Genomic DNA, 25443 nt, shown 5'->3' with positions numbered 1-25443 from the left:
GGGGAGGGGTTTCTCATTGGACCTGACATTGGTTTTAAAGTAAATCTGTCAGTAGCCTGATTATCATGGTGCCTAAATTAGTTATGTAAATGATGCAGGTATTTGCCTCTTTCTGTCCCAGGAGCCTACAAAACTTATTACGGTTTATGTAAATTTCTACTTGAGCTGGGAAATTCAGAACTTGGACTTTTTTTTTTTTCTCCTTTTACATAGCATTTTTTTAGCTAGATGAGTTATCAGATGTGTGGTTCTCCTCGCAGACCAGAAGAAAACTGTATAGGAGGAAGTGGGCCAAACTTTTATTTTCTCAGCTGAAGTCAGAATTTACATAAATGAGCTCTACATGTATAGAGGCTGTCAGAGGCTACAGGTTTGTTCCGGCATTCCAAGATAGGCAAAAATTGTCTAAACATGAGGCATGTGTGTACTCAGGGTGGTTAAAAATCAGTGATTTAAAAAAAAAAAAATATACATACATACATACATACATACACATATTGATTTTCTTTTTTTTTTTTTTTCTTCTGATTTTTTTTTTTTTTTTTTTTTTTTCATTTATCAAATGCATTTTAATAGATTTGTACTCTGAAAGCATTTTATCTAAAAATAGTTTTCTATTTAAGATGCAGTAATAATTTAGTATGTTTGTTTTGTTATATATATTTTTTTTATTCTGCATATTATATTCCGTAATATTTACATTTTTGATAAACTCATTCAGTGAATGCAAGCTGAGATAACATGCACTGCATTGATGCATTCACACAATTTCATGATAACTACCAGCAAGAATAAGTCCTTACATTTAAAGAGCACCTGTCATTTCAGAACCATCATGACAGCGCCAGTTAGCGGGCATCCACTCACCTGCTACCACCACATCCCTCACCTTGTTGTGTCACTGCCACATCACTAGCCGTCCTATTAAAGTGAATGGCACTGTCGGTGAGTCGACAGCGGGTCAGAGGAGGAGCCGCTGCTGGATAGAGGTGATCATTGCTCTTTAAAAATGTATGATTTAAATCAAGTTGATTTAAATTAAGCCTTTTAACTAGTGATTTAAATCATGATTTAGAGCAAAATCACCCTTTGTGTTCTTCCCTGAATCTTGGTGTTTTTTGTGTATTTCTTCCAGATCTGTGCAGTAATCCAGTGTTAAACTTTTCTTCTGTGCAGAGCTTCCTGTAACAATGAGTGGTCAGTGCTGGTCTGTCTACGTGTGCAGGGTGACCGGACTTGTGTCTGCCCCCTCCTATAGTAATCTGTAGGTGGCCCATAGTGTGTGGGACTGCTGTGCTCTCTGCACACAGGTTATATGCAGTACAATTGTCACTGCTACTTTTTTATGGTAGTTACTGGGTTTGCAAAGGCCTTTGGTGCAAACATCGTGGCTTTATATCCTTTTTTTTTTTTGCTATTGAGTATATTAAATTAAAGGTTTTTTTTTTTTTTTTGTTTTTTTTTTATTCTTGTCATATATATATATATATATATATATATATATATACGTACATTTTGGTTACTGGAAATGGATGTCCTGGCTTTGGTAGAGGAAAATTAATGTTTCAGTATCACCTTTGTTGTCTGTCTTATATATTCCTTTCCTGTAATTACTGTTTAAATGTTGGTGCTTTCAATTTAAATGTTGGTGTTCAGTTAATTATGTTCTCTTGTTAATTGATTTTTATGGTGAAATCTGTGGGTCACTTTTTCTGTCTGACTGACTTGTCTTTTTTTTTTTTTCTTTTAATTTTTGTGATTACACCAGACATTTAAACGTCTTATGGTAGATGAGGTAAGTGTGTTTTTGTGTACTGTGCTTTTGTGCTGCCTCTCCTTGTATAGCCTGCATCAGAGGCTATGCTGTTGCATGTAAAGCTTTTGGCTAAAGTGCTTTTTTCTTTTGCTTTAAAAGTACTTCCCACCTCCAGAGCATTGATGAACCAAAAATTACATCCTACAATCACAAGTAAGATTACTCAGCAGAGGTGGCCAAACATGCTTCTCACAAGTGATGGGCCCAGTTTGAGCGTTTTTTAACTAAGCAGGGCTTCTTTGGGAGCAGTGATGTGCACTACCGGCAAAAGTGCTCATTTTTTAGACTGGGCAGTAATTATTACCTATACTTTGTAGAGTGCCACCAGGGGCGTAACTACAGGGGTTGCAATAGCAACCGGGCCCCATGCTCCAGGGGGCCTGTGTGGCTTCCCTGTACACCTGTATAGGAGGGGCGGTAGGGGCAGCGTGTAGAGAAATCACTGTCCTCCTTTTTCCTCCTGTAGCTGCAGGAAGAAAATGGAGGAGATTGGTTCCTCTGTATGCTGCCCCCGCCCCCACCACTCCTCCTATCCAGGTTACTTGTGTTCTGCTGTCTCTGTGCCCCTGTGTGCTCCCCTGGTCCCCCCCCCCCCCCCCACTGGGCTCCCTTCCCTCTCCTGCCGGTTGCTGCAGAAGGTGTGTCACAATAAAGAACCAGGAAGGGGTCGGTAAATATGTAATTTACCAGCTCCTTCCTTTTCTGGATGGACAGAGTCATAGTCGGTGACATTGTAAAAAAATAAAATAAATAAAATGATAAAAAAATAATACAATTAAAATACCAAAAAAAAAAAAAACTACTGAGACCAGTGGGTGAACTTCTAGGATCACAAAGGTCCCACTTGCGACCGGGCCCTGGCATTCCACTACCGCGGAGAGGCCCCAAGATGGCAGGAAGGGGGCCCACTGAGGAACTTGTGAAAGGGTCCCGCAATGAGAGTAAAGGGCCCCAGGATCACTGGGAAGAGCCCCAGGCTTGAGGGGAAGGGCACCAGCCAGGGTTCCGGGGGGCCCTTCATGGTTTCTTGCACCAGGGCCCTGAAGGTTCTAGTTACGCCTCTGAGTGCCACCATGTGTGGCGTATTCAGGTCCGAGAAAATACCACAGGGTCCTGGTGACCTAATACTTTCCAAGTCGAGTAGATGTTTCATTTCCCTTTTATTTCTGATTAGATATTTGGCTGTCTGTAGCTAACCTGAATAGGCAATCTTCTGCTAAAAGTCATTTGGAAATGCAGTGAGAAACTAAGGTTGTGCCAGCATTAGGAAGAGAACCACTTGACATTCCCCTGCCAAATGATTCAGACTCTTATTGTGGTCCCTGGTCCTCTGCTGTATACACTGTACACAAACTCATTGAGCCCAAAGCCCAAAGACATCGGCCCAAGCCCCAAAACTGCGTCAGAGTTAGGTAGCTGTGTAAGATGGCAAAAAATGTGGGATTTTATAAATACGATGTTATCGGCCACAAATTGCATTTTGTCATTTCTGAGGTAGATCTGTAACATTCTACCAATCCAGTAACAATATAACACACTTCAGAGATTGGTTTGTGAACATATTCCTCACCGCTTTAATAACCCAATAACATTGCTGTGCTACTTTTACTAATCATTTTAACAACTGCGTTTTTTGACTAACTAGAATCACTGTTTTTATACTTCTTTACACTGTATATTGACTTGAGGATCCACCTGAAAGATTCATAACTCCGACTTTAGATTTTTGACTAAAAGTAGGTTTTAAAGTTCTAAAAAAAACACCACAAACATGGTGACACAAATTAACCTAATAATAGCTTCATGTGTTCATTGTGTGTGTAGGTTTGTATACATTAAGGTTTATCCAAACCTAAAAACAAAAATGAAAAATATTGTAGCCTGCAGTCCTTAGAAATGGTGGGTGCATTAGTTTTTCTGTTTCCAGGCTTCTTTCCTTTTTTTTTTTTTTTTTTAACCTGGTGATTCTACCAGTAATACACTTCCACTTCCACTTCTACGATGACAACACTAATTTTTCTGTATTACGACAGCAGAAGATAAATAGGACAATGGAACCCGACTCTTTTTCTGTAACCTAGAAGGGCATGGTTCTAAAGACCTTGAAAAACAATGTAATTGGTAATAGTCAGCACAGACAGAAAGCACAGGAAATTATCAGCTCACAAGATTTCCGGCAGTATATATCAAACCACTTTTATGCTACAAATTGAGTTCCAAAAAAGTTGGGACACTTTGTAAAATCTACATAAAAACAGGAATGCTCTTTAAAGAGGAAGTAAACCCTCCTTTGTAACTTGTACCTATAGGTAAGCCTATGATAAGGCTTACCTATAGGTACTGTAAATATCCCCTAAACATGTACCGTTTAGGAGATATTTACCTTACATGCAGCCAGTGATGTCACTGGCGCATGCGCTCTGAAGGAACGGCCACTCGTGCCGTTCCTTCAGAGCTCCGTGCTGTGACCTTCGGCTCCCGCGCGCGTGCGCTGGATTGACGTCACCGCGGCTCCGGCCAATCCGATGGCCGGATGCCGCGATCCCGGAAGACGGGCGACTGGACATGTCGCCTGTCATACAGGTAAGCGGACGGCACGACGGGGGCTCGTTCTAAGGTAAGTATTTCATAATGAGCTAGTATGCGATGCATACTAGCTCATTATGTGTTTCTCTTGCAGGTTGCAAAAAGAAAAAAAAAATTCTCTTACGTCCTCCCGACAGTCGCCGCCCATTCACACAGTCTTCACTTATGGGTATTGACTTCATCTCCACAGGAGTTTCTAGGCATAAGACTTGTAAAAGAACAATAAATCTACATAGTCACACCCATGGGGGCTGTCCTACCAGTCCAATACCCCCCTGCAATAGCCATCCCAAATCAGTTTGTCTTCTGCCTAGCTTCAGGAGTGGATAGGCTTCCCTGTGCTGAGGCTACAGTCTCAGCCTTCTCTCTTTTTCTTTTATGATTTATTTTCAAAAGATGTCATTTTTTCTTTACTAGCTGTTTATTTTATCAGCACTAGTTAGTGGATCTTTGGATGAAGACGGCGTCTGCGGAGCCTGGAATCGGACTGACCGTCCTGGTTCTCCAGGACAGAGGGTCAGATGGAATCCCGGCCTGCCATCGAGCGTTTCGCAGGCTATGTGTTTGCCCTGGCCTCATAAACGACCCATCCCTGTCCATCCGGGATGCAGCTAGGTGAGGTGGCTACCTCACTGGACACAGCATAGGTTCGTCCATGTACTACTAGTGTCCTGCGTTTTTGGCTGGCGGGACTCCCCTGCCATCTGAGGGCGGGCGGTCTCCCGCTTGATATGAGGCACCCCACGCTATCGGGTACAAGTAAGTACATTCTATGTGGGGCCTCTGTCTGGGGTCGGCAGTCCTGTTTGTCTGTGGTGTCCCCTGTGTCTGTGCATTTTTGGGCTCCCTGTTCCCGGTCCCTGCGTGGGCGTTTATTCCCTCACAGCAGCGCTGTGTGGGGTTTTTGGGGGTCCTTCTTCTGATGTCACTTAGGGTGCTTGGGGATGCAGACACATGCGTCGACCGCTGCGGGGTTAAAAACCGCCGGTCCGCCATTTTAAGTGTGGGCAGCATGTCTGGCTTCACTGTGGGCGCTCATACAGCATGCTATGTCGTGTATTTTCGCGCCTTGCGGCGCCATCTTGTGTGTGGCAAAGCTATCATTCCGAGCACATGTTGGTGGCCATCTTCCCGAAGCCTCCCATTAGTTTCCATAGGCATCCATTTCCCCTTGGCCTGCAGCCTGGTTCAGCCTCCAAGGTGACATCACTTCCTCCTTTCTCACAGGAGCGACCGAAGGAGCTGGTAACACTTTATGGGGTTCTGTTCTGCTGTTCTTTTTCCTACCTTGCCTTGTGCAATCTTCCTGGTCAGTTTTATCCCTGCGGGGGCTCTGTATATCACAGTCTTATAGCGGTGTGCTGGGGAGGGGTCCGCAGCGCACTTAAAGGGCCAGTTTAAAAGAAAAAAAAACTTTTCTTTTCTATTATGGAATCCCAGGACAGAAAATTCCCACTGCATCCTCTAACCAGACTGATTTGGCTGCTATTGTGGCAACTTTGGTGTCAAAAATGGATGTGCTGATGTCTGAACGTGCTGCTAGGAAAAGGCCTAGGATTTCCTTTTCTTCTGATTCTGAATGTGACCTGGTTGCTGTAGTTAGCGTGGCCCTTTCAGGGTCTCGCTCTTCTCAGGATCCGCAAGAGTCTGAGGGGGAGGCGGAGGTCGCAGGGGTGGATGACTCCCCACCCCCCCCCCCCCCTCGCAGCTATGGATGAGTTGATCCTAGCAGTGAAGGAAACACTACATTTGGAGGATGAGCCCACTCCTCCGGGCGTTGTGTCCTCTTTTGGAACACACAGGACCCGCAAGACGGCGCAGGTTTTTCCTTGCCCCGCAGAGTTTTACCATAAGGGGAATGAGCTATGGCGTAATTTAAAACACACCTTCGTGGTGCCTAAGAAGTTTCAACTTCTCTACCCTTTTGCGGCTGCTACGGCTGCGCGCTGGCGTGTGCCTCCTCAAATATATCACACGGTGGCCAGGTTGAACAAGTCTACACTGTTACCCACTGAGGACTCCCCGGTGTTTAGGGATCCTACTGATAGGAGACTGGAGTCTCTTGCCCGTCATTCCTACATGGTGGCGGGTTCCATGCTCAAGCCTATTTTTGCCTCTGTAATGGTGGCTCAGGCTGTGGCGGATTGGACCAAGGTACTCAAACGCACACTCATGGCCGACTCTGCTCCCCCCACTACTGTGGAAATGGTGGAGCAGATTCATCGTGGGGCAATGTATTTGTGCGATGCGGCTTTGAATGAGGCTCCCTTGGCGATACACCTGTCCAGTGTCGCTGCGGTTAACCGTCGCTTAATCTGGTTAAAATGCTGGTCGGCTGACCAAAAATCCAGGAAGACGGTGGCTGACATCCCCTATGCGGGGTCTCGCCTTTTTGGAGAATCCTTGGATGAATTGGTTAAAGGGGTCACGGGGGGTAAGAGCACTCTGCTCCCCCAGAAACCTAAGGGCAAATTTTTCCGCGGTAAGTGGGGCCCATCCTTTAAACCTACTCAAGGGTCCTTTCGTGCCTTCAGGGCGCAGAACAAGGGAAAACCCTTCAAGGGCCAAGGTGGCCAGAAAAAGCCCTGGTTTGGCAAACAAAAATCCGGCCAGGCCGGTGCGGCGGCTCAGTCTGCCTCTGCCTGAAGGGGCGCCCTCACCCGTTACAGGGGTGGGGGGACGTTTGCACGGTTTCCTACAACCTTGGCTGCTCCGAATCATGGAAAGGTGGGTTCAGGAAATCATTCGGTCTGGGTACAAGATCGAATTTCTTTCACGGCCGGCGAACAGATTCTTTCCCTCAAATCTTCATTTGACCCCAGGGCGGTTACAGGACCTGCATCAGGCGGTGCAGGATCTTCTCGCTCAGGGGGTGATTGTCCCGGTGCCTCATCGGGACAGGTTTTGGGGTTTTTATTCGAATCTGTTCACTGTGCCCAGAAAGGAGGGCAAAGTGCATCCGATTTTGGACTTAAAAGCGCTGAACCGCTTCGTTCAAAAATTTTGCATGGAGTCACTCCGTTCAGTGGTGGCCTCCCTGAATCCGGGAGAGTTCCTGGCCTCCATAGACCTTAAGGATGCGGATCTGCACATCCCCATTTTCGAGGGTCATCAGAGGTAACTCCGTTTCGCTATCGCGGAGGATCATTACCAGTTTGTGGCGTTACCTTTCAGTCTCGCTTCGGCTCCAAGGGTCTTTACCAAAGTGTTGGCGCCTGTTCTGGGCCTGTTGCGGGCACAGGGCATCGCGGTACTGGGATATCTGGACGATCTCCTGTTAAGATCGAGTGCCAGTCAGACCCTGCTGCGCGACCTGTCCACTACGGTCCAGACGCTTCAGGAGTTCGGTTGAACGATCAATATTCAGAAGTCGACCTTGTCGCCTTCGGTTCGTCTCCAGTATCTGGGAATGGTTCTGGACTCTGCTCAAGCAAAGGTGTTCTTGCCGGAGGAAAAGCTCCGTATCCTGCAGGACGCGGTCAGGTCCCTCAGGGACAACGAATCCTCATCACTCCGGACCTGTATGCGGTCCCTGGGGTTGATGGTGTTGGCCTTCGAGGCGATACCATTTGCACAGTTTCACACGTGATCTCTCCAAGCGGAGATCCTCGCCAGGTGGGACAGACTGCCTCAGTCCTTGGACCTGAGGGTGTCTGAGTCACCAGACCAGAATGGATCTATTGTGGCTTCAGTCCCCGGCTGTGTCGGACGGAAAGTCCTTCCGGCCAATTCTGTGGACGGTGATCACCACGGATGCCAGCCTGTCGGGCTGGGGTGGCGTCCTGGGCAACCTGTCTGCCCAGGGCACTTGGTCGGAGGAGGAATCCTCCCTTCCGATAAACATTTTGGAATTGAGAGCGATCAGGCTGTGCCTGCTCTATTGGTCGGATCGTCTTCAGGGCCGTCCTGTGCGGGTGCAGACGGACAATGCCACTGTGGTGGCTTGCATCAACCACCAAGGGGGCACCAGGAGTGCCCGGGCGGCCCAGGAGGTGACCGGTATTCTGTCTTGGGCCGAGACTCATGTATCGGCGTTGTTGGCAGTTCACATTCCGGGTGTGGAGAATTGGCAGGCCGACTATCTGAGCCTCCAGACCCTGGACCAGGGGGAATGGTCCCTACACCCCGAGGTGTTTCAAATGCTGTGTGCGAAGTGGGGATCCCCGGATGTGGATCTATTGGCGTCTCGGCAGAACCACATGGTGGAATGGTTCGTGACAAAAACACGCGATCCTCTGGCAGACTCCTTGGGTGCGCTGGTGGTGCCTTGGCATCAGTATCAACTGATATATGCCTTTCCTCTGATTCAGTTGTTGTCCAGGTTCCTTCGCAGGTTGGCCTCGGAACAATCACTGGTGATTATGGTAGCGCCGGATTGGCCTCGCCGGTCCTGGTACGCGGACATCGTTCACCTGGCCGTAGAGCCTCCGTGGCGGCTGCCAATGCGAGAAGATCTACTATCTCAGGGACCGATCTTCCATCCTGCTTTACAGTCGCTGGCTTTAACGGCCTGGCTGTTGAGACCCAGGTCCTGAGAGACAGGGGTCTCTACTCAGAGGTCATTCCTACTTTGATCAAGGATAGAAAAGCCCTTCTGGTAAAATGTATTACCGTACATGGAAAGCTTATTTTGCCTGGTGTGAGTCCAGGGGTTTCTCTCCTCATTCCTACTCGGTGTCGAGGGTGTTGGCTTTCCTCCAGACTGGTGTGGACCAGCACCTTGCGTTGGCCACGATTATAGGCCAGGTATCTGCCCTGGCTGTTCTTTTCCAGCGCCCTGTGGTGTCTCATTCCTTAATTTGCACCTTTATCCAAGGTGTGCGTCACTTGGCCCCTCCTAGAAGGGAGCCCTTACCTCCATGGGACTTGAACTTGGTTCTGTCCGTGTTGCAGCATTCCCCTTTTGAAAACATCTGGGAACTTTCGTTACCCATGCTATCTAAGAAGGTTGCGTTCCTGATAGCGATCACTTCTGCTCGCAGAGTGTCAGAGTTGGCGGCGTTGTCTTGCCGCTCCCCTTACCTGGTGGTTCATAAGGATAAGGTGGTCTTGCGACCTAATCCGTCCTTTTTGCCGAAGGTGGTTTCGGAATTCCACTTGAATGAGGACATTGTTTTGCCTTCGCTTTGTGCGAATCCTAAGCATCCAAAAGAGGTTGCCTTGCATTCCTTGGTTGTTGTCCGGGCGATCAGGGTTTACCTGTCGTCGACTGAATCCTTTCGGAAATCGGATTCTCTATTTGTCCTTCCTGAGGAACCTTGGATGGGTATGGCTGCATCTGCAGCAACCATTGCCAGATGGATCAGACAGACCATTGTGCAGGCCTATTCTTGCGGGAACGGGTTCCTCCCTTCCCTGTCAAGGCGCACTCTACCAGGGCGATGAGTACGTCCTGGGCCTATCGGCATCAGGCCTCGGTGGCCCAGGTGTGCAAGGCTGCGACTTGGTCGTCCGGCGCACACTTTCTCAAAGTTCTACAAAATTGATGTTCTGGCATCAGCTGATGCATCCTTTGGCCGCAAAGTTCTCTGTGCGGCTGTTCCATAGGAAACCCTGGTTTTTGTATGGGTTCCTAGCTGTTGGGGTGATTTTCCCCCTGGTTATTTGTTTTCCTGGGTTGTTGCTCATGTTGAGCCTTTGTTTTTGATACCCAGAAGGTTACCTTCTTGTACATTGTAAGATTCCTTTCTCTGATGTGGGTACTACGTTGCCTATCTGGCGGTTGCGTTGCCCACCCCTCATGTCTACACTGCTTTGGGACATCCCCATAAGTGAACACTGTGTGAATGGGCGGCAAATGTCGGAGGACGTAAGAGAAAGGGAATTTTTGTAAAATCTTACCGTAAAATTCCTTTCTCTGAGTCCTCCAACAGTCGCCGCCCCCGCCCCTCTATTTGGGGTCTTTTTATACACTTTCACTGCTTGCGACCAAACTGATTTGGGATGGCTATTGCAGGGGGGTATTGGACTGGTAGGACAGCCCCCATGGGTGTGACTATGTAGATTTATTGTTCTTTTACAAGTCTTATGCCTAGAAACTCCTGTGGAGATGAAGTCAATACCCATAAGTGAAGACTGTGTGAATGGGCGGCGACTGTCGGAGGACTCAGAGAAAGGAATTTTACGGTAAGATATTACAAAAATTCTGTTTTTTGGGGGGGTTTACAACCTCTTTAAATCTCACAAACCCATATTTTATTCACAATAGAAAAAGAAAACAAAACATATCAAATATTTAAAGGGATTGTAAAGGCAAAAGCTTAGAATGCGTTGAGATAAAAAAAACCTTCTGTGTGCAGCAGCCCCCCTCAGCCCCCCTAATACTTACCTGTGCCCGTCTTTATCCAGAGATGTTGCAGGAGTGTCTAAGCTGCCTGGGACTCCCCTCCTCATTGGCTGAGACAGCAACGCAGTGTGATTTGACTCTCGCTGCGGTCAATCAAAATCATTCAGGCAGTCAGGAGAGAGAGGGGGCAGGTTGCCGCTCCGTGTCTGAATGGACACAGGGAGCTGTCTTGGCTCAGGTGCCCCCATAGCAAGCTGGCACTCAACAGGAGGGAGGGGCCAGGAGAGCCGAAGAGGAACCCGAGAGGAGGAGGAAGATCTGGACTGCTTTGTGTTAACAGCACAGAGCAGGTAAGTATAATATGTTTATTTATTTTTTTTAAAAGGAGAATTTACAATCTCTTTAAGCTGCAAAAAATGTAATATTTTAGAATGAAAAAAAAGGTAAATAAGGTAATTTTGAAAGATGATGGCAGCGACACGCCTGAAAAAAGCTGGGATAGGGCAACCAAAAGATGGCAAACTAAAGTTGGAAAACTAAGTGGTACTGACACGGAATAGCTAGAAGAACATTTTCCAACTAATTGGGTTTACTGGCAACAGGTCAGTGTCTCAGAAGTAAAGAATGTCAGAGGTTCACCAATCTGTGAAAAGTTGTATCTGAAAATAAAATTGTCAAACAATTTCAGAATAATCCTCAATGTAAAATTACAGAGTTTAAATAGATCATAATCTACAGTATTAAAGAGGAAGTAAACCCTCCTCATGAAGTTGTACCTATAGGTAAGCCTATGATAAGGCTTACCTATAGGTACTGTAAATATCTCCTAAACTTACACCGTTTAGGAGATATTTACCTTTAATGCAGCCAGTGACGTCACTGGCGCATGCGCTCTGAAGGAACGGCTGATCGTGCCGTTCCTTCAGAGCCCCGTGCCGTGACCGTCGGCTCCCGTGCGCGTGCGCGGGAGTGACGTCACCGCGGCTCCGGCCAATCAGATGACCGGATGCCGCGATCCCGGAAGACGGGCGACATTTCATGTCGCCCGTCATACAGGTAAGAGAGCGGCACGGCGGGGGCTCGTTCTAAGGTAAGTATTTCATAATGAGCTAGTATGCGAAGCATACTAGCTCATTATGTCTTTCTCTTGCAGCTTCTAAAAAAAAAAAAATTTTTTTAAATGAGTTTACAACCTCTTTAAAATAAAGAAGAAATAAATCACGGTCTATGAACACTGTTCACCATGCCATCCAAAAAACAAAAAGGCAAGCTAAAGCTCTATCATGCAAAGAAGCCAAATGTGAACACGATCCAGAAATGCCACCGTCTTCTCTGGGCCAAAGCTGATTTAAAATAGTTGGTTGCAAAGTAGAAAACCGTTATGTGATCAGACAAATGAAAATTTGATGTTCGTTTTGGCAACCATGGGCGCCACGTCCTCCAGACTAAATAGGAGAGGGACCTTCTGGCTTATCAGTGTTCGGTTCAAAAGCCTGCATCTCTGATGGTATGGGGCTACGATAGTGCATATGGAATAGGCAGCTTGCACATCTGGAATGGCTTCATCAGTGCCCAAAGATATATCCAGCTTTTAGAGCAGCATATGCTCCCATCCAGACAATTTCTTTTTCAGGAAAGGCTTTGCATATTTCAGCAGACAATGCCAAACCACATACTGCACCTATGGCAACAGCATTGTTTAGTATAAGAGTCTGGGTTCTTAACTGGCCTGCCTGCTGTCCAGACCTTTCACCAAATGAAAATATTTGGCGCATCTTGAAATTAAAAATACAATAAAAGAAGACTCAGGCTGTTAAGCGATTAGAATCCTATATTAGACAAGAATTGGGCAACATTCCTCTCCCAAAACTCCAGCAACTGGTCTCCTCAGTTCCCAGACGTTCAAAGAGCGTTAAAAGAAGGCGTGCTACACTGTGGTAAACATGGCCCTGTCCCAACTTTTTGGAAATGTGCTGCTACCATTAAAAAAAAAGCTTATTTTTTTTCTTAAAATGGTATATTTTCTCAGTTTAAACATTTTGATATGTTTTCTGTTTTCTATTGTGAATAAAATAAGGGTTTATGAGAATTGTAGATGCATTCTCTCTTTATGTAGATTTTACACAGCGTCCCAACTTTTTTGGAATTGGGGTTGTATATTTTAATGGACAAAAATTAGCCAAAAGAGAATTTTATTGTTAAGGTTTACAAACATTTTAGATAAAGTAACTTTGTCATCACCTATTTTACTGCTATAATAACTACCTTCTCTCTAAACATAGAAGGCCACCTCTGAGCACGATAAGCTTACTGATTTTTAAATCTTTTGTAAAACGTTTTCTTCAAGCCAACTGCTTAAGCACACTTTCTTTTTCACCCCAAAATTTTTTTTGTGTACACGTGGGTGGAAGTCCAAGTTCCCTTGTACTTCCTTGCCACTCCAGCTGTAAGTTTTAGACCCTAGCACAGTGATGGCGAGCCTTGGCACCCCAGATGTTTTGGTACTATCTTTTCCATGATGTTCATGCACTCTGCAGTGTTGTTGAGCATCATGGGAAATGTAGTTCCAAAACATTTGGGGTGCCAAGGTTTTCCATCACTGCCCTAGCACTACACTCAAATCTCCACCTTCCTCTCCTCCTGACTGTTCACAAAACCGAACCCAGGAGTGTGTTTTGTGAATGGTAAGGAGTCAACATGCAAATAGTGCTGGAGTTTATCGCTTACAGCTTAAATGGCCAGTACAAAGGAGTTATACTTCCACCTGCATGTACACTAGAAAATTTGTGGGATGAAGAATTTGTACATTACAGCATGTGACTTTTGAGGAATGGAGTGTTCAACTAATTTAATTCTGGTAGTTTATTGAGCCCGGTTTTGGTTTTAAGCTGCACAAAGCATTTTCTAACATTTTTGTCAAATTAGGGCCAATAGTAATGTAATGTAATAAAAGTCAAGCTTTTTTTTCTAGGTTTAGAGGAACGAGACAACTGTAAAATATTACATTGACTTTTAGGCTGGCTATACACGTAGACAAGTAGATTTTCAAATGAACATTCGTACAAAAATTATCAGTACATTTAACCACTTGCCGACCGCCGCACTACGTCGGCAAGGTATTTACGTCGGCGGTCAGCCCCTCACAGGCAGAGCGACGTAGGGCTCATCGCTAGCCTGTGAGGGTCTAGGGAGTGAGCGCGCGCCGCCGGAGGTGCGCTCCCACGCGGTCACGGACCCCCCTGCGCGTGTGACCGGCGGACCCGATGTCTGCCGGTCACTCGGCGATCGTCTGTGCAGAGGGAGAAAGGCAGGCGGCTAATGTAAACAAGCCGCCTGTCATTCTCCCCTGTGTAGGAATGGTGATCATACAGTTCTACTATGTAGGACCGTTGATCACAGTTCCTACACCTCAAGCCACAGCCAATCAGTTAGAATCACGCCCCTAGGGACACACACAACCCCTCCCTCTCAAAAGTTAACCCCTTCACTGCCAGTGTAATTTTACAGTAACAGTACATATGTATAACACTGATTAGAAATGTCACTGTGACATGTAGAAGTGTCACTGATACCACCAAAAGTGTCAAAAATGTCAGTCAAGGGTCCGATCTGTCCGCCGCAATGTCGCAGTCCCACAAAAAATATCGCAGATCGCCGCCATTACGCGTTAAAAAAAAAAACAAAAATGACAAAAATCTTTCCCTTTTGTTAGTAAACGCAATAACTTTTGCGCAAACCAATTTTTGCTTTTTTTTTTTTTTTTTTTACCAAACATATGGTAAAAAAAAAAAAAATTGGCCCAAAATGTTAAAAAAATTTAGATTTTTTACTTTTTTTTTTGGGGAATTTCATATAAAAAAAAATGTGAAAAATATTGTTGTTTTTGCGAAATTGACGCTGTTTTTTTGTTTATAGCGCAAAAAGTAAAAATCACACAGGTGATCAAATACCACCAAAAGAAAGCTCTGTTTGTGGGAAAAAAAGGACGTCAAATTCGTTTAGGTATAGCATCGCACGACCGCGCAATTGTCCGTTAAATCACGCAGTGCCGAATCGCAAAATAGGCCCTGGTCAGGAAGGGGATAAAATCTTCCGGGGCTTAAGTGGTTAAGGGCTTGACCAATGTCCTTTGCAAGTATTTAAAAAATTGCTTTCTTTTACCGGTCAAATTTGGAACTAATAGACTTCATCAAGCTAAATGTGTTCAAGAAAGATTTCCCATCTTGTTTGATTTTTCTCATTACTGCGGTTAAAAAAAAAAATGTCGATTTGACCTCACTAATCACAAAATTGAAGGAACGTTCTAAACATAATACAAATTAGTGCGCCAATGGTCTCCATGACAGGAAGTAAGTGAGAATTTCTCTGAGGAGACAAAAATGCAGGGCTTTTATCTTTTTTGTACGGTACAGGACACAGGAATTGATTCATAAACCCTGGGTTATATGCTGTTACCTTCAGGTGATTGGACACTGGAAAAAGCTTTGCTATGGCTGTCCCTAGTCCCCATACAACGGCTCCCACTCTGGGGGGCTTCCGTTTTTTTGTTAGTGTTCTTAAATTATGAACGCCTTCTCCACTTTGGCACGTGTTGCAATGTGTAGCTAGCAGCAGTCTGCTATACTGGTCCAGGGTCATGGTAAATTCCTATGGCATCCTGATCTTGAAGACCCATCTGAGGGTATAAATTCTGGAAGGATCCTCTGCACACTGCTATACACCCTCTCCAGCAAAGTATGCAATGAAAACAGGGATTTTTAGTTCACACATTGCAATACATGTTTAAGCAGGCCGAATGCGTCAAAGTAATCCCTCTTATGGCCAGTCCTACACTGCTTTGCCACTGCAAATGCTACAGTGGACACCATGCCAGCATGGGGCATACTTACACAAGGTGGGGGAGAGCTACCATTTTTAGGTCTGGCCACTGACTTGTGTTACAACAGAAAAGATATACCTGTACTCGAATCCCAAAATCTTGTACATGTATTTAAACTATCAGGTGCTAAAGGAGTGTGACCACATAGTCTCAATAGAAATTCTGGATGGAACCTCTGCACACTCTATACACCCTCTCCCTCTCTCTTTCTCCCCGTTTCTTTTCTCGTTTCTGCCTAGTCAGGTTTAAAGACCTAGTTCCTTGCTGGGATCTCTGGTCCTGGCAGATTTATTTTCTTTTAGATAGATTTTTTTTCTGCTGGTTTTTCCTGTGAGATCTACAATCAACTGCCGGACTGGGCAACAGTGGTCAAGCGCTTGCGGACCTCAGCTCCGCACTAGGTCGACCGTGACATAGCCCTACCGCAAGGGGTCCGGCTTGCGAGTTAAACGCCTCGCGAGATCGCAAATGACTGCGTCTCGGCCTGAGTCGCAGCATTCCCTCTGGCCCACAGCCCCTAGGTTCCCCTCCTGCCGGTTAGGCATTCCCCTCACCAGTCCCCCATCCTACCCTACCGGAAACAGGATGATTGGCTGTGAAGGGGGAGGGGGGGGGTTGTACCTGGTGGGGGCTCCTGCTAGGGCCCCCTGTCTGGCCTGTCCTTAGGCCTAGGGATCCCTCCTGGGTCCCTGGGAGCCTTGTGGTGCCACCATTTTCTTGTAGCCTTTGTGATGCAATGTAGTCCGGCGGCCATTTTGCGTTGGGTTGCCATAGAAAATCACAGTGGCCATGAAGGTGGAGCCCTATGGGTGGCGATTTCGGCGGTGGGAGCCCCTCCTTATCCCCTGATGTTGACTCCTGGATCCTTTCTTTTCCTGATCGCCGTACGTGAAGTGCAGATTCTCCTGTTGGCTGCGGTGCCTGGTTTCTGTGGGGTGGTTAGTCTGATGGGGGTCTGATGAGGATTGATTGTGACTGGCAACTGGGTGTGCTGCCAGAGCAGTGGGGGTGTACCTTTTTAGTAGTGTTTTACACTTTTTTGTGGGGTCCCCCTGGTGACTCATAGTCTTTTAGAGCACATCTCCCCGCCTGATCCCCTCTCTGAGGCTGTGGGGCTCTCCCGGTCTCAACCATCCATCGACGCACTGACGGTGGTCCTGGAGTACTTTGTGTCCTGGGTGGAGTTGGCTTTTGTGCGACGGGCTGGTAAAAAGTGCCCCCCGCCTTTCCCCTGCCTCATCTGTCCCCTCAGATCCTGAATGTGATTCGTCTGCCACGGACGTGGGTCACCCTGGATGGGCGACCGTGTGTCCTGAATCCTCAGATAGTGAGCAGGATTCCTCCACTTCTGCAACCGCGCATGAAAAGGTGCTGGGGGATGCACTGATTGTATCTGTGTGTGAAGACGCAGCTGCGATGGAGGCATAGGTCCCCTTTGACACTCACAAGCCATCCGGAGAGGCAAAGGTGTTCCCTTCCCCCTCCTATTTTGACAGAGTTGTCACTAAAGAGTGGGAACAATTGAAGCGTCTCCTTGGGGTCCCTAATCGCTTTGCTAGGCGATACCCCTATAAGGAGTCCCTTCTTAAGAAGTGGACTGTTCCACCAGTGGTGGACTCTCCGGTTTCCAGGTTAAACAAGGCAACCATGATTCCGGTTTAAGAGTCCCTGGCATTTAAGGACCCGGCTGACAGGAAGGCGGTGGTTGTGGCCCGCAATATGTACACCCTGGTTGGTTCGGTACCGAGGCCGATATTCACCATTGCCCTGGTGTCGCAGAGTCTGACCGAGTGGGCTAGGCTTTTATACCATGATATGAAGGGAGAACAGCTTCTCCCTGCCTTTGCTGAGCTGGCGGACCAGCTGGTCCAAGGGCTGCATAAACATCTGTGATACTTCTTGGGATGCAGCTCCCTTAGTGGCTCGGCTCTCTTGTTTCGACAGTGGTCCTTCGGCATGTCTTTTGGCTCAAATGCTGGTCCACAGACCAGACTTCTAAAAAGGCCTTGACTGATCTTCAGGTTTAAGGAGATCTCCTGTTTGACATCATTAAGGGTCTCACAATGGGAAAGAGTACCCTTCTTCCACAGGCTACTAACGACAAGGACCCTTGTCAGACGTGGGTCCTCCTTCTCGGCTCATAAGAAGTTATTTTTTTTTGGTCCTTCAGGGTTGACTGACAAGGGATCGAAGCCCTTTAGGGCCTCCTGGAGAATCCAAGTGAACTTGGTCTGGCAAGTCAAGAGCGGGCTTCTCCAGACCCGAGGACACAAGGCCCCTTCAGCTTGAAGGTGTACCCTCACACATAGCTGGGGAGGGGGGACGTCTTCACTGGTTCCCAGACCGGTGGACTTAACCGGTACAAGACAAGTGTGTCCTCTAAGTCCAGCTACAAGATTGAGTTTCATTCTTGCCTCCCAGAAATGTTCTTTCCTTCCAACGTGTGACTGTCCCCGGTACACTTACAGGCTCTTTGGGGCGGTGCAAGACCTTTTACTTCAATGGGGGATTGTTCCGGTTCCGATTTTTGGAATGTTTGGGGTTTTACGCAGACCTGTTTACAGCCGCCAGAAAGGAAGGCAAGGTGCGCCCAATCCTGGACCTCAAGATGCTGAACTGCTTGTGCAGGTGCAGAAGTTCAGAATAGTCTGTTTGCATTGTGGTGGCTTCCCTGCATCAGGAAGATTTTTTTTTTTTTGCCTCCATTGACATCAAAGCCGTTTATCTTCACATTCCAATAAGTGTCGGTCACCAGCGCTTCCTCCGCTTTGCCATGGAAGAGGAGTATTATCAGTTTGTGGCGTTACCCCCTGGTCTGGCTTACACTCCTCGGATCTTCACAAAAGTGTTGGCTCCGGTGCTGGCATTGTTACGTCAGCAGGGGATCACGGTCCTGGGCTACTTGGATGACCTTCTTCTGCGAGCGAGTCTCCTAGTGCGCTGGTGGAAATCCTGGAGATCTCCATATGGACCCTGAGGAAGTTCGGCTGGATTCTGAATCTTCAGAAGTTTGCCTTGGTTCCTTCCATGAAACTAGACTATCTGTGTCTGACTCTGGACTCTGCCTGGGCCAGAGTACTCCTTCCTTTGGACAAACTCCAGAAACTGCAGGCTGCAATCCGCCTCCTGTTGTCCAGCAGATGGTCATTCCTCTGGACTTGCATGCGAGTGCTGAGCCTAAATGGTGTCTACCTTCGAGGAGGTCCCATTTGCACGATTCCCTCTAAAGTCCCTGCGCAGGAGATTCTGATCAAATGGGACAAGACTCTGATGTCTCTCTACAACCAAATCCAGCTGAGCCAGGGATCAAACGGGTCCCTGATCTGGTGGCTTCGTTCTCTGGCAGGGCAAATCCTTCCTTTCTCTTATATTGGACGATGGTTGCCACGGTTGCCAGCCTGTCGGGGTGGGGAGGCGTTCGCGACAGAAATGCTGCTCAGGGGGTCTGAATCGTGAAAGTCCAGACTACTGATCAATATCCTGGAGCTCTGAGTGATCAGACTGTGCCTGGAACATTGGACGGATCATCTCCAAGGATGTCCGGTGCACATTAAATCAGACAATGCCACAGCCGTGGCTTATGTCAATAACCAAGGGGGCACAAGAAGTGTCCTGGTGTCTGTGGAGGTAGCCAGCATTCTCAGGTGGGCAGAACGTTTATTCCAGCCCTTTTCGCCGTACACATTCCCAGAGTGAAAAACTGGCAGGCAGATTACCTCAGTCATTGGACCAGGGGGAATAGTCTCTTCATCCGGAGGAGTTTTATTAGTTGTTTCTCCGCTGGGGCATGGATCTGTTGGCATCTCTGCTCAACAGAAAGTTGCAGAGGTTCATGGCACGGTCATGGAATCCTCTGACAAACGACACAGACGTACAGTATCTATTTTACGCCTTCCCTCCTCTCAAGCTTCTGCCAAGACTTCTACGCAGGATCAAGGCAGAAGGAAGTCCGGTCATTTTAGTGGCCCCGGTCTGGCCTTGCCGGGCTTGGTACACCGATCTGGTGCGGCTGGTCACTGACGTTCCTTGGAACGTCCTCTCAGGGAGGATCTGTTGTACCAGGGGCCAATCTTCCCTCCTGCTTTACAGGTGCTGGATGTAAAGGCTGCTTCCTCCAGTGCGGTCTCTGTTGCCGCTTTGAGACCTCAATTTGGTGCTTTTCGTCCTCTAGAAGTTTACCTTTTGAGATTCTTTGGAGATTCCCTTGTTTTTCCTGTCTCAGAAGGTGGGAATGGAGACGTTTTGTTGACTGGCGGCGTTATCCTGTCGTTCACCTTACTTGGTGGTTCACAGAGATAAGGTGGTTCTTCTCTCTTGTTCGTCATTCCTTCCAAAGGTTGTCTCTGATTTTCCATTTAAATGAAGACATTGTGTTGCCTTCCCTGTGTCCCAGGCCAAAACATCCTAAGGAAATCGCCTTGCATGCCTTGGATGTGGTTTGGGCAATTAGGTTGTGCCTGGCAGCTATGGAGTCTTTCAGAGAGTAAGACTCTCACTATTTGTACTTACAGATAGGTCTCGGACGGGGTTGTCTGCTTCCTCTGTCTAATCAATCTAGGAATGGTCGCAGACGGGCATTCAGGCCTTTTCCTATCAGGTTTTAAATGTAAATAACTGCGCTAAGCTAAATAAACAAAAAAGCAGCAGCTGTAGTGGGAATCACTATAGATGTAAAATAAATTGGGAAAGCTGCGCTAAACAAATGATACACTGTGGATTTGGCAATAACACAGAAAAAACATAGACTGCAGTCCAAAAACAACACAAATTATGTATGATGGTATTAGAACAGTCCACAGAAAGAGGATTCCAAGGTGCAGGTATAGGGATGATGAATCCACCACCAATAGGTCACTCCAAACAAACCACGGTGAAGCAAGCTAGGTGTAAGCTTACCAGAAAGAATATGGTTAAAAGCCTTGTAAGATCTGAGAACGATCAGCTACAGAGGAACTTCACATCACCAAATCCTTATCTATCCAGGGATCCTCCTCGTCAAACCAATGCAAGACACCAAACTCCTCCTCCAGCCCGGTGGAATACCACCCGTGAAAAAGAGAGGATAACAGATAGTGCAGATGGTTTTGGATGATTTATTAAATAACACAAGGAAATGTACTCACATAGTAGATGATAAAAAGCGCTTGTCAATAAAAAGATCTTGTCAATAAAAAGATATGAATACAAGAAACACCGCCGCCGCCCGACTTCCGGATGCAGGATAATGACGTCAGCACGCCTGTCCAGAAGTACGTTTCGTTACAACTAACGTCTTCCAGGGGATACGGGCGGCGTGCTGAGTCATCTCTTAATTGTCATGGGAGGCATCCACCATCCGGTGTTTCTTGTATTCATATCTTTTTATTGACAAGCGCTTTTTATCATCTACTATGTGAGTACATTTCCTTGTGTTATTTAATAAATCATCCAAAACCATCTGCACTATCTGTTATCCTCTCTTTTTCACGGGTGGTATTCCACCGGGCTGGAGGAGGAGTTTGGTGTCTTGCATTGGTTTGACGAGGAGGATCCCTGGATAGATAAGGATTTGGTGATGTGAAGTTCCTCTGTAGCTGATCGTTCTCAGATCTTACAAGGCTTTTAACCATATTCTTTCTGGTAAGCTTACACCTAGCTTGCTTCACCGTGGTTTGTTTGGAGTGACCTATTGGTGGTGGATTCATCATCCCTATACCTGCACCTTGGAATCCTCTTTCTGTGGACTGTTCTAATACCATCATACATCATTTTTGTTGTTTTTGGACTGCAGTCTATGTTTTTTCTGTGTTATTGCCAAATCCACAGTATATCATTTGTTTAGCGCAGCTTTCCCAATTTACTTTTCCTATCAGGGGTCAGGTTCCTCCTTTCCCTATCAAGGCACAATCTACTTGGGTACTTGGTGCCTCCTGGGCCTTCCGTCATCAGGCGAAAGTGACGCAGGTTTGCAGGCGGCCATCTGGACGTCGGTGCACACTTTCACAAAGTTCTATAAAGTGGATAGGTTGGCATCTACAGATGCCTCTTTCGGCTGCAAGGTTTTGCAGGCTGCTGTTTAGAGGACTTGGTCCTCCTTGAGGGTGTATTTTTTTTTTTTTTTAAGATGGGCTTAATTTGTTTTGGTTGGGCTACTGTTTTTAGCCTTGGGAATTTTTTGCCGTTCCCATCCCTCATGTTAATTACTGCTTTGGGCATCCCAATGGTTATCAGGAGCTGTGTCTGTCAATGAATTAAAGAGAGAAAATGGGGTTTTTGCCTTACCGTAAAATCTATTTCTCATGTTCATGGACGGACACAGCACCCACCCCTCTATGGAGTTTTATTTTCTCTCACACTGCTTGTAACAAAACAGAGTACCTATAGCAGAGGGAGGGATACCCGCTGGGACTGCCCATAGGCATACCCAGACTTTTTTTTTTCTGCCTAGTGTCCTTCTCCTGTAGGGGGCAGTATAACCCAATGGTTAAGAATATCAGGAGCTGTGTCCGTAAATGAACATCAGAGAAATGGATATTGCGTAGGTCAAAAACCCCATTTTTTTTAGTTTAAATATATGCACACGCTATTGAGATTAGAGCACAGGTATATCTTTTCCCTCGGAGGGCATGACCACTGTGATGGGTGAAGCCTGGAACCTGAACTGGACCAGCAACATGGACAAGGTAGAGCGGGGGTTTCCCTGAAGCAAGTGGAGATCAATGAGGTAGCGGTGTCTGCTTCAGTGCTTTACAATTTCCAGGGACATCGGTCAGGTATTGTATATACATAGTGATTTGGTCCAGGCTGGACCAATGTAATTATGTAAAGATGTACCATACCTGGAATTCTTCTTTGATATAATATGGTTTGTTTCCACTGTGAGATATTTTTGCATTAATTGTTCAGTTCATATTATGGCTACCCCCCCCTTTTTTATATATATATATATATATATATATATATATATATATATATATATATATATATATATATATATATATATATATATTTAGTGGATAGGCTTTAAAGATTCCTCTTAAAAAAAAAAAAAAAAAAAAAAAAAAAAAAAAACCCTTTGCATTTGTAGGCTCTACGTTACAGCGAGTTGCTAATAGCTTAGCCATTACCTGGACCAGGGGTGTCGAGCTCAATGTAATTGTGGGCTGCATCAGCATTATGGTTGCCCTCAAAGGGCCAATTTAATCTAGAAGACCATATAAATGTATTCTGAGCTTTTTTTCTTAGATAATAGTGGCAGGAACTCAACCTTTCTCTCGACGAACAGCATCAAACGGCGGGTGTAGCCAAATTGCAGTGGGAGGATTCTAAAGGAGCAATAAATACCAGAAGTGCATTACCTAGAGAATAAAATGGAGACTGTTGCACTATTTTTTATATATATATATATATATATATTTTTTTTTTATTATCACACCGTATTTGCACAGTGGTCTTACAAACGCAATTTAAAAAAAATAAAAATACTTTTTTTTTTAATTAAAAAAAAAGTGACGTTAGCCAATTTTTTTTTCTACAATGTGAAAGATAATATTACGCAGAGTAAATAGATACCCAACATGTCATGCTTCAAAATTGAGCACGCTCGTGGAATGGGGACAAACATTGGTACTTAAAAATCCCTATAGGTGACATTTTAAAAATTTCTACAGGTTACCAGTTTAGAGTTGGAGGAGGTCTAGGGCTCAAATTATTGCTCACGCTCTAACGATCGCAGCAAAACCTCACATGTGTAATTTGAACACCGTTTTACATATGTGGGCATGACTTGCGTGTGCGTTTGCTTTTGCGTGCGAGCTAACGGGGATGGGGGCACTTTCATTTTTTTTTTTCCTATTTATTTTATTTTTTATTTTTACACTTTTTTTTTTAAATGTTTTGATCACTTATCCCTATTACAAGGAATGTAAACATCCCTTGTAAAAAATAAGCATGACAGGACCTCTTTATTGTGAGATCTGTGGTAAAAAGGACCTCAGACCTCCAGATCTCACATCTACATAAAAAAAAAAAAAAAAAAAAAAGTAAATTTTTTTTTCATCATGGAAAAAAAATGGGCTCTTTAAATCTGTTGCTAGGTCCTCCAAGGCCAGAGTCGAGTGAGGGCCATCTTGCCCCCATTCGACTTCCTGCCTGAGAGGAGAACGGACCGTATCATTTTCCCTGCTACCGGCTGGTCCGATAAGAGGGGAAAACGACCGTGAGGACACCTCTCCCACCGCCTATAAGGATGATCCCGTGGCGAATCCGCCGCTGGGACCGCCCTTATGTTAAAGCGGACCGCCCGCCGTTTATAAAAAAAAAAAAAAAAAATACTATCTGCTGCCATAACCTTGGTATTTGATGTCAAAGTACCAACGTAAATACGCGGTGGGTGGTCCGTAAGTTGTTAATGGTGCACTATGTTCAGACTGCAGGGTTCCAAGGTGCGCTGCGTCATCAAGTGCAGGGCTCAGCTCTCTTTCATAGGCTGTCCCCATCTCATTTCCACCCCTCCTCAGCTCTGACCCCCCACCACAGACCACATCTTCCCCCCCCCCCCCGCTTCCTCGCATTATACCTTTAAAAAAAAAAAAAAAAACATATGGCCAAGCTCTAGTACCTCTCTGCAGTATAGGCAGCTCTGTTTTTCTCTGTGTGTGTGGGCCACGTAAAATGGCCTGGCAGGCCTGATTCGGCCTGCGAGTCTTGTCTTAGGCTAGTCTAGGTCATGTGTCTTTTTCAACTAGGATGCCTTGAGGTTCAAGGGTGCCTTTGCAAAATGCCTAAAAATTGACCCAAAATTGTATACAAGCCGGTGGGTGGATGAAACCTGCCTTTTAATTAGAGATCGACCAATTATCGGCAACACCGATATATCGGGGGCCGATATGCACTTTCCCTGATTTATCAGAATGAGGTTACCGATATTGCCGATATTTAGGGAAAGTGCATGTACTGGGGTGATGCTTGCAGCTAGAGGCATCACCCCGGTACCAGTGTCCATAGCCGATGGTCGGCTGACTTGTAATGACTATCTTGGCTGTCATTACAAGGAGCGGGAGGGGACGTCCCCCCACTCCCGCCGGCTTCCGCGGCTCACCCGGGTCTCCCGTCCCACCGGGAGATCCGGGCATCCTACCTCCAACGCCGCCGCTGAAGAGAAGACCCAGTGTAGCATGAAGATGTGTCCCCGTGAAAGCCGATATCCCTGCCGCAAGTGCGCATGCGCCGATCTATATGTAAAAAACCCGGAAGTGATGTCATGACACCACTTCCGGGTACTCTGCGCCGAATTAAAAAAACTGACCGCATTCAAAACAGCCAAACTTGGCGTTTTGAAGGCTTTTCAGTGCCGAGGAGGGTTTTGGGGTCTTTTCGACCCCCAGATCCCTCCACAAGGAGTACCTTTAAAAAATGTATATACATTTTTTTTACATGTTCGAAAATATCGGCTAATACCGATATCCGATGATCAAAATATCGGTATCGGCATTAAAAAAATGATATCGGTCGATCACTACTTTTAATTACACAACCCACTGGTTTTCATTGAACACAATTAAAGCCTTCTAGCTGCCAAACTCCCAATGACATCAGCTGATAAGGAGGAAGTCAGTTGCCTGCATATCATCCTTGTTTGACCCTCCCTTGCCTCTCTCCATCAGCTTTGGGGTCTTGTTAGCTAAGCGATGGAGAACAACTGAGGGAGAAGGGAAACATTGGAATACTAGTCACTACAAGTTTGCAAAAGTGTATTTGCTTTGGGAGAATAAATCACCTTTAACATTTGGTATCCTAGGTGTATTGATGTTGCTGCGTTATGTAAAACTATCAGAATAGTTTTTACATTTTAGAATGGGGCGCCTCAAGACTGTCCAAAATTTTAAAGGGTACCTT

General features: G+C 46.1%; 1 protein-coding gene across 1 annotated transcript in view; it reads left to right on the top strand.

The window, feature by feature from the left end:
• The window catches only part of DIAPH1 (diaphanous related formin 1), a 533606-nt gene that overhangs the window by 108817 nt on the left and 399346 nt on the right, over positions 1 to 25443 (top strand). The window contains exon 2 of the mRNA XM_082252909.1: positions 1769 to 1795. Coding sequence (XP_082109035.1) covers positions 1769 to 1795 — 27 coding nt within the window. The remainder of the gene's footprint in view (positions 1 to 1768; positions 1796 to 25443) is intronic.

The sequence above is a fragment of the Pelophylax lessonae genome (assembly GCF_965119305.1).
Source record: "Pelophylax lessonae genome assembly, chromosome: 4".
NCBI classification, from domain to species: domain Eukaryota; kingdom Metazoa; phylum Chordata; class Amphibia; order Anura; family Ranidae; genus Pelophylax; species Pelophylax lessonae.
Note: the sequence above shows the minus strand (reverse complement) of the source record. Positions and strands in the feature narration are given on the sequence as shown.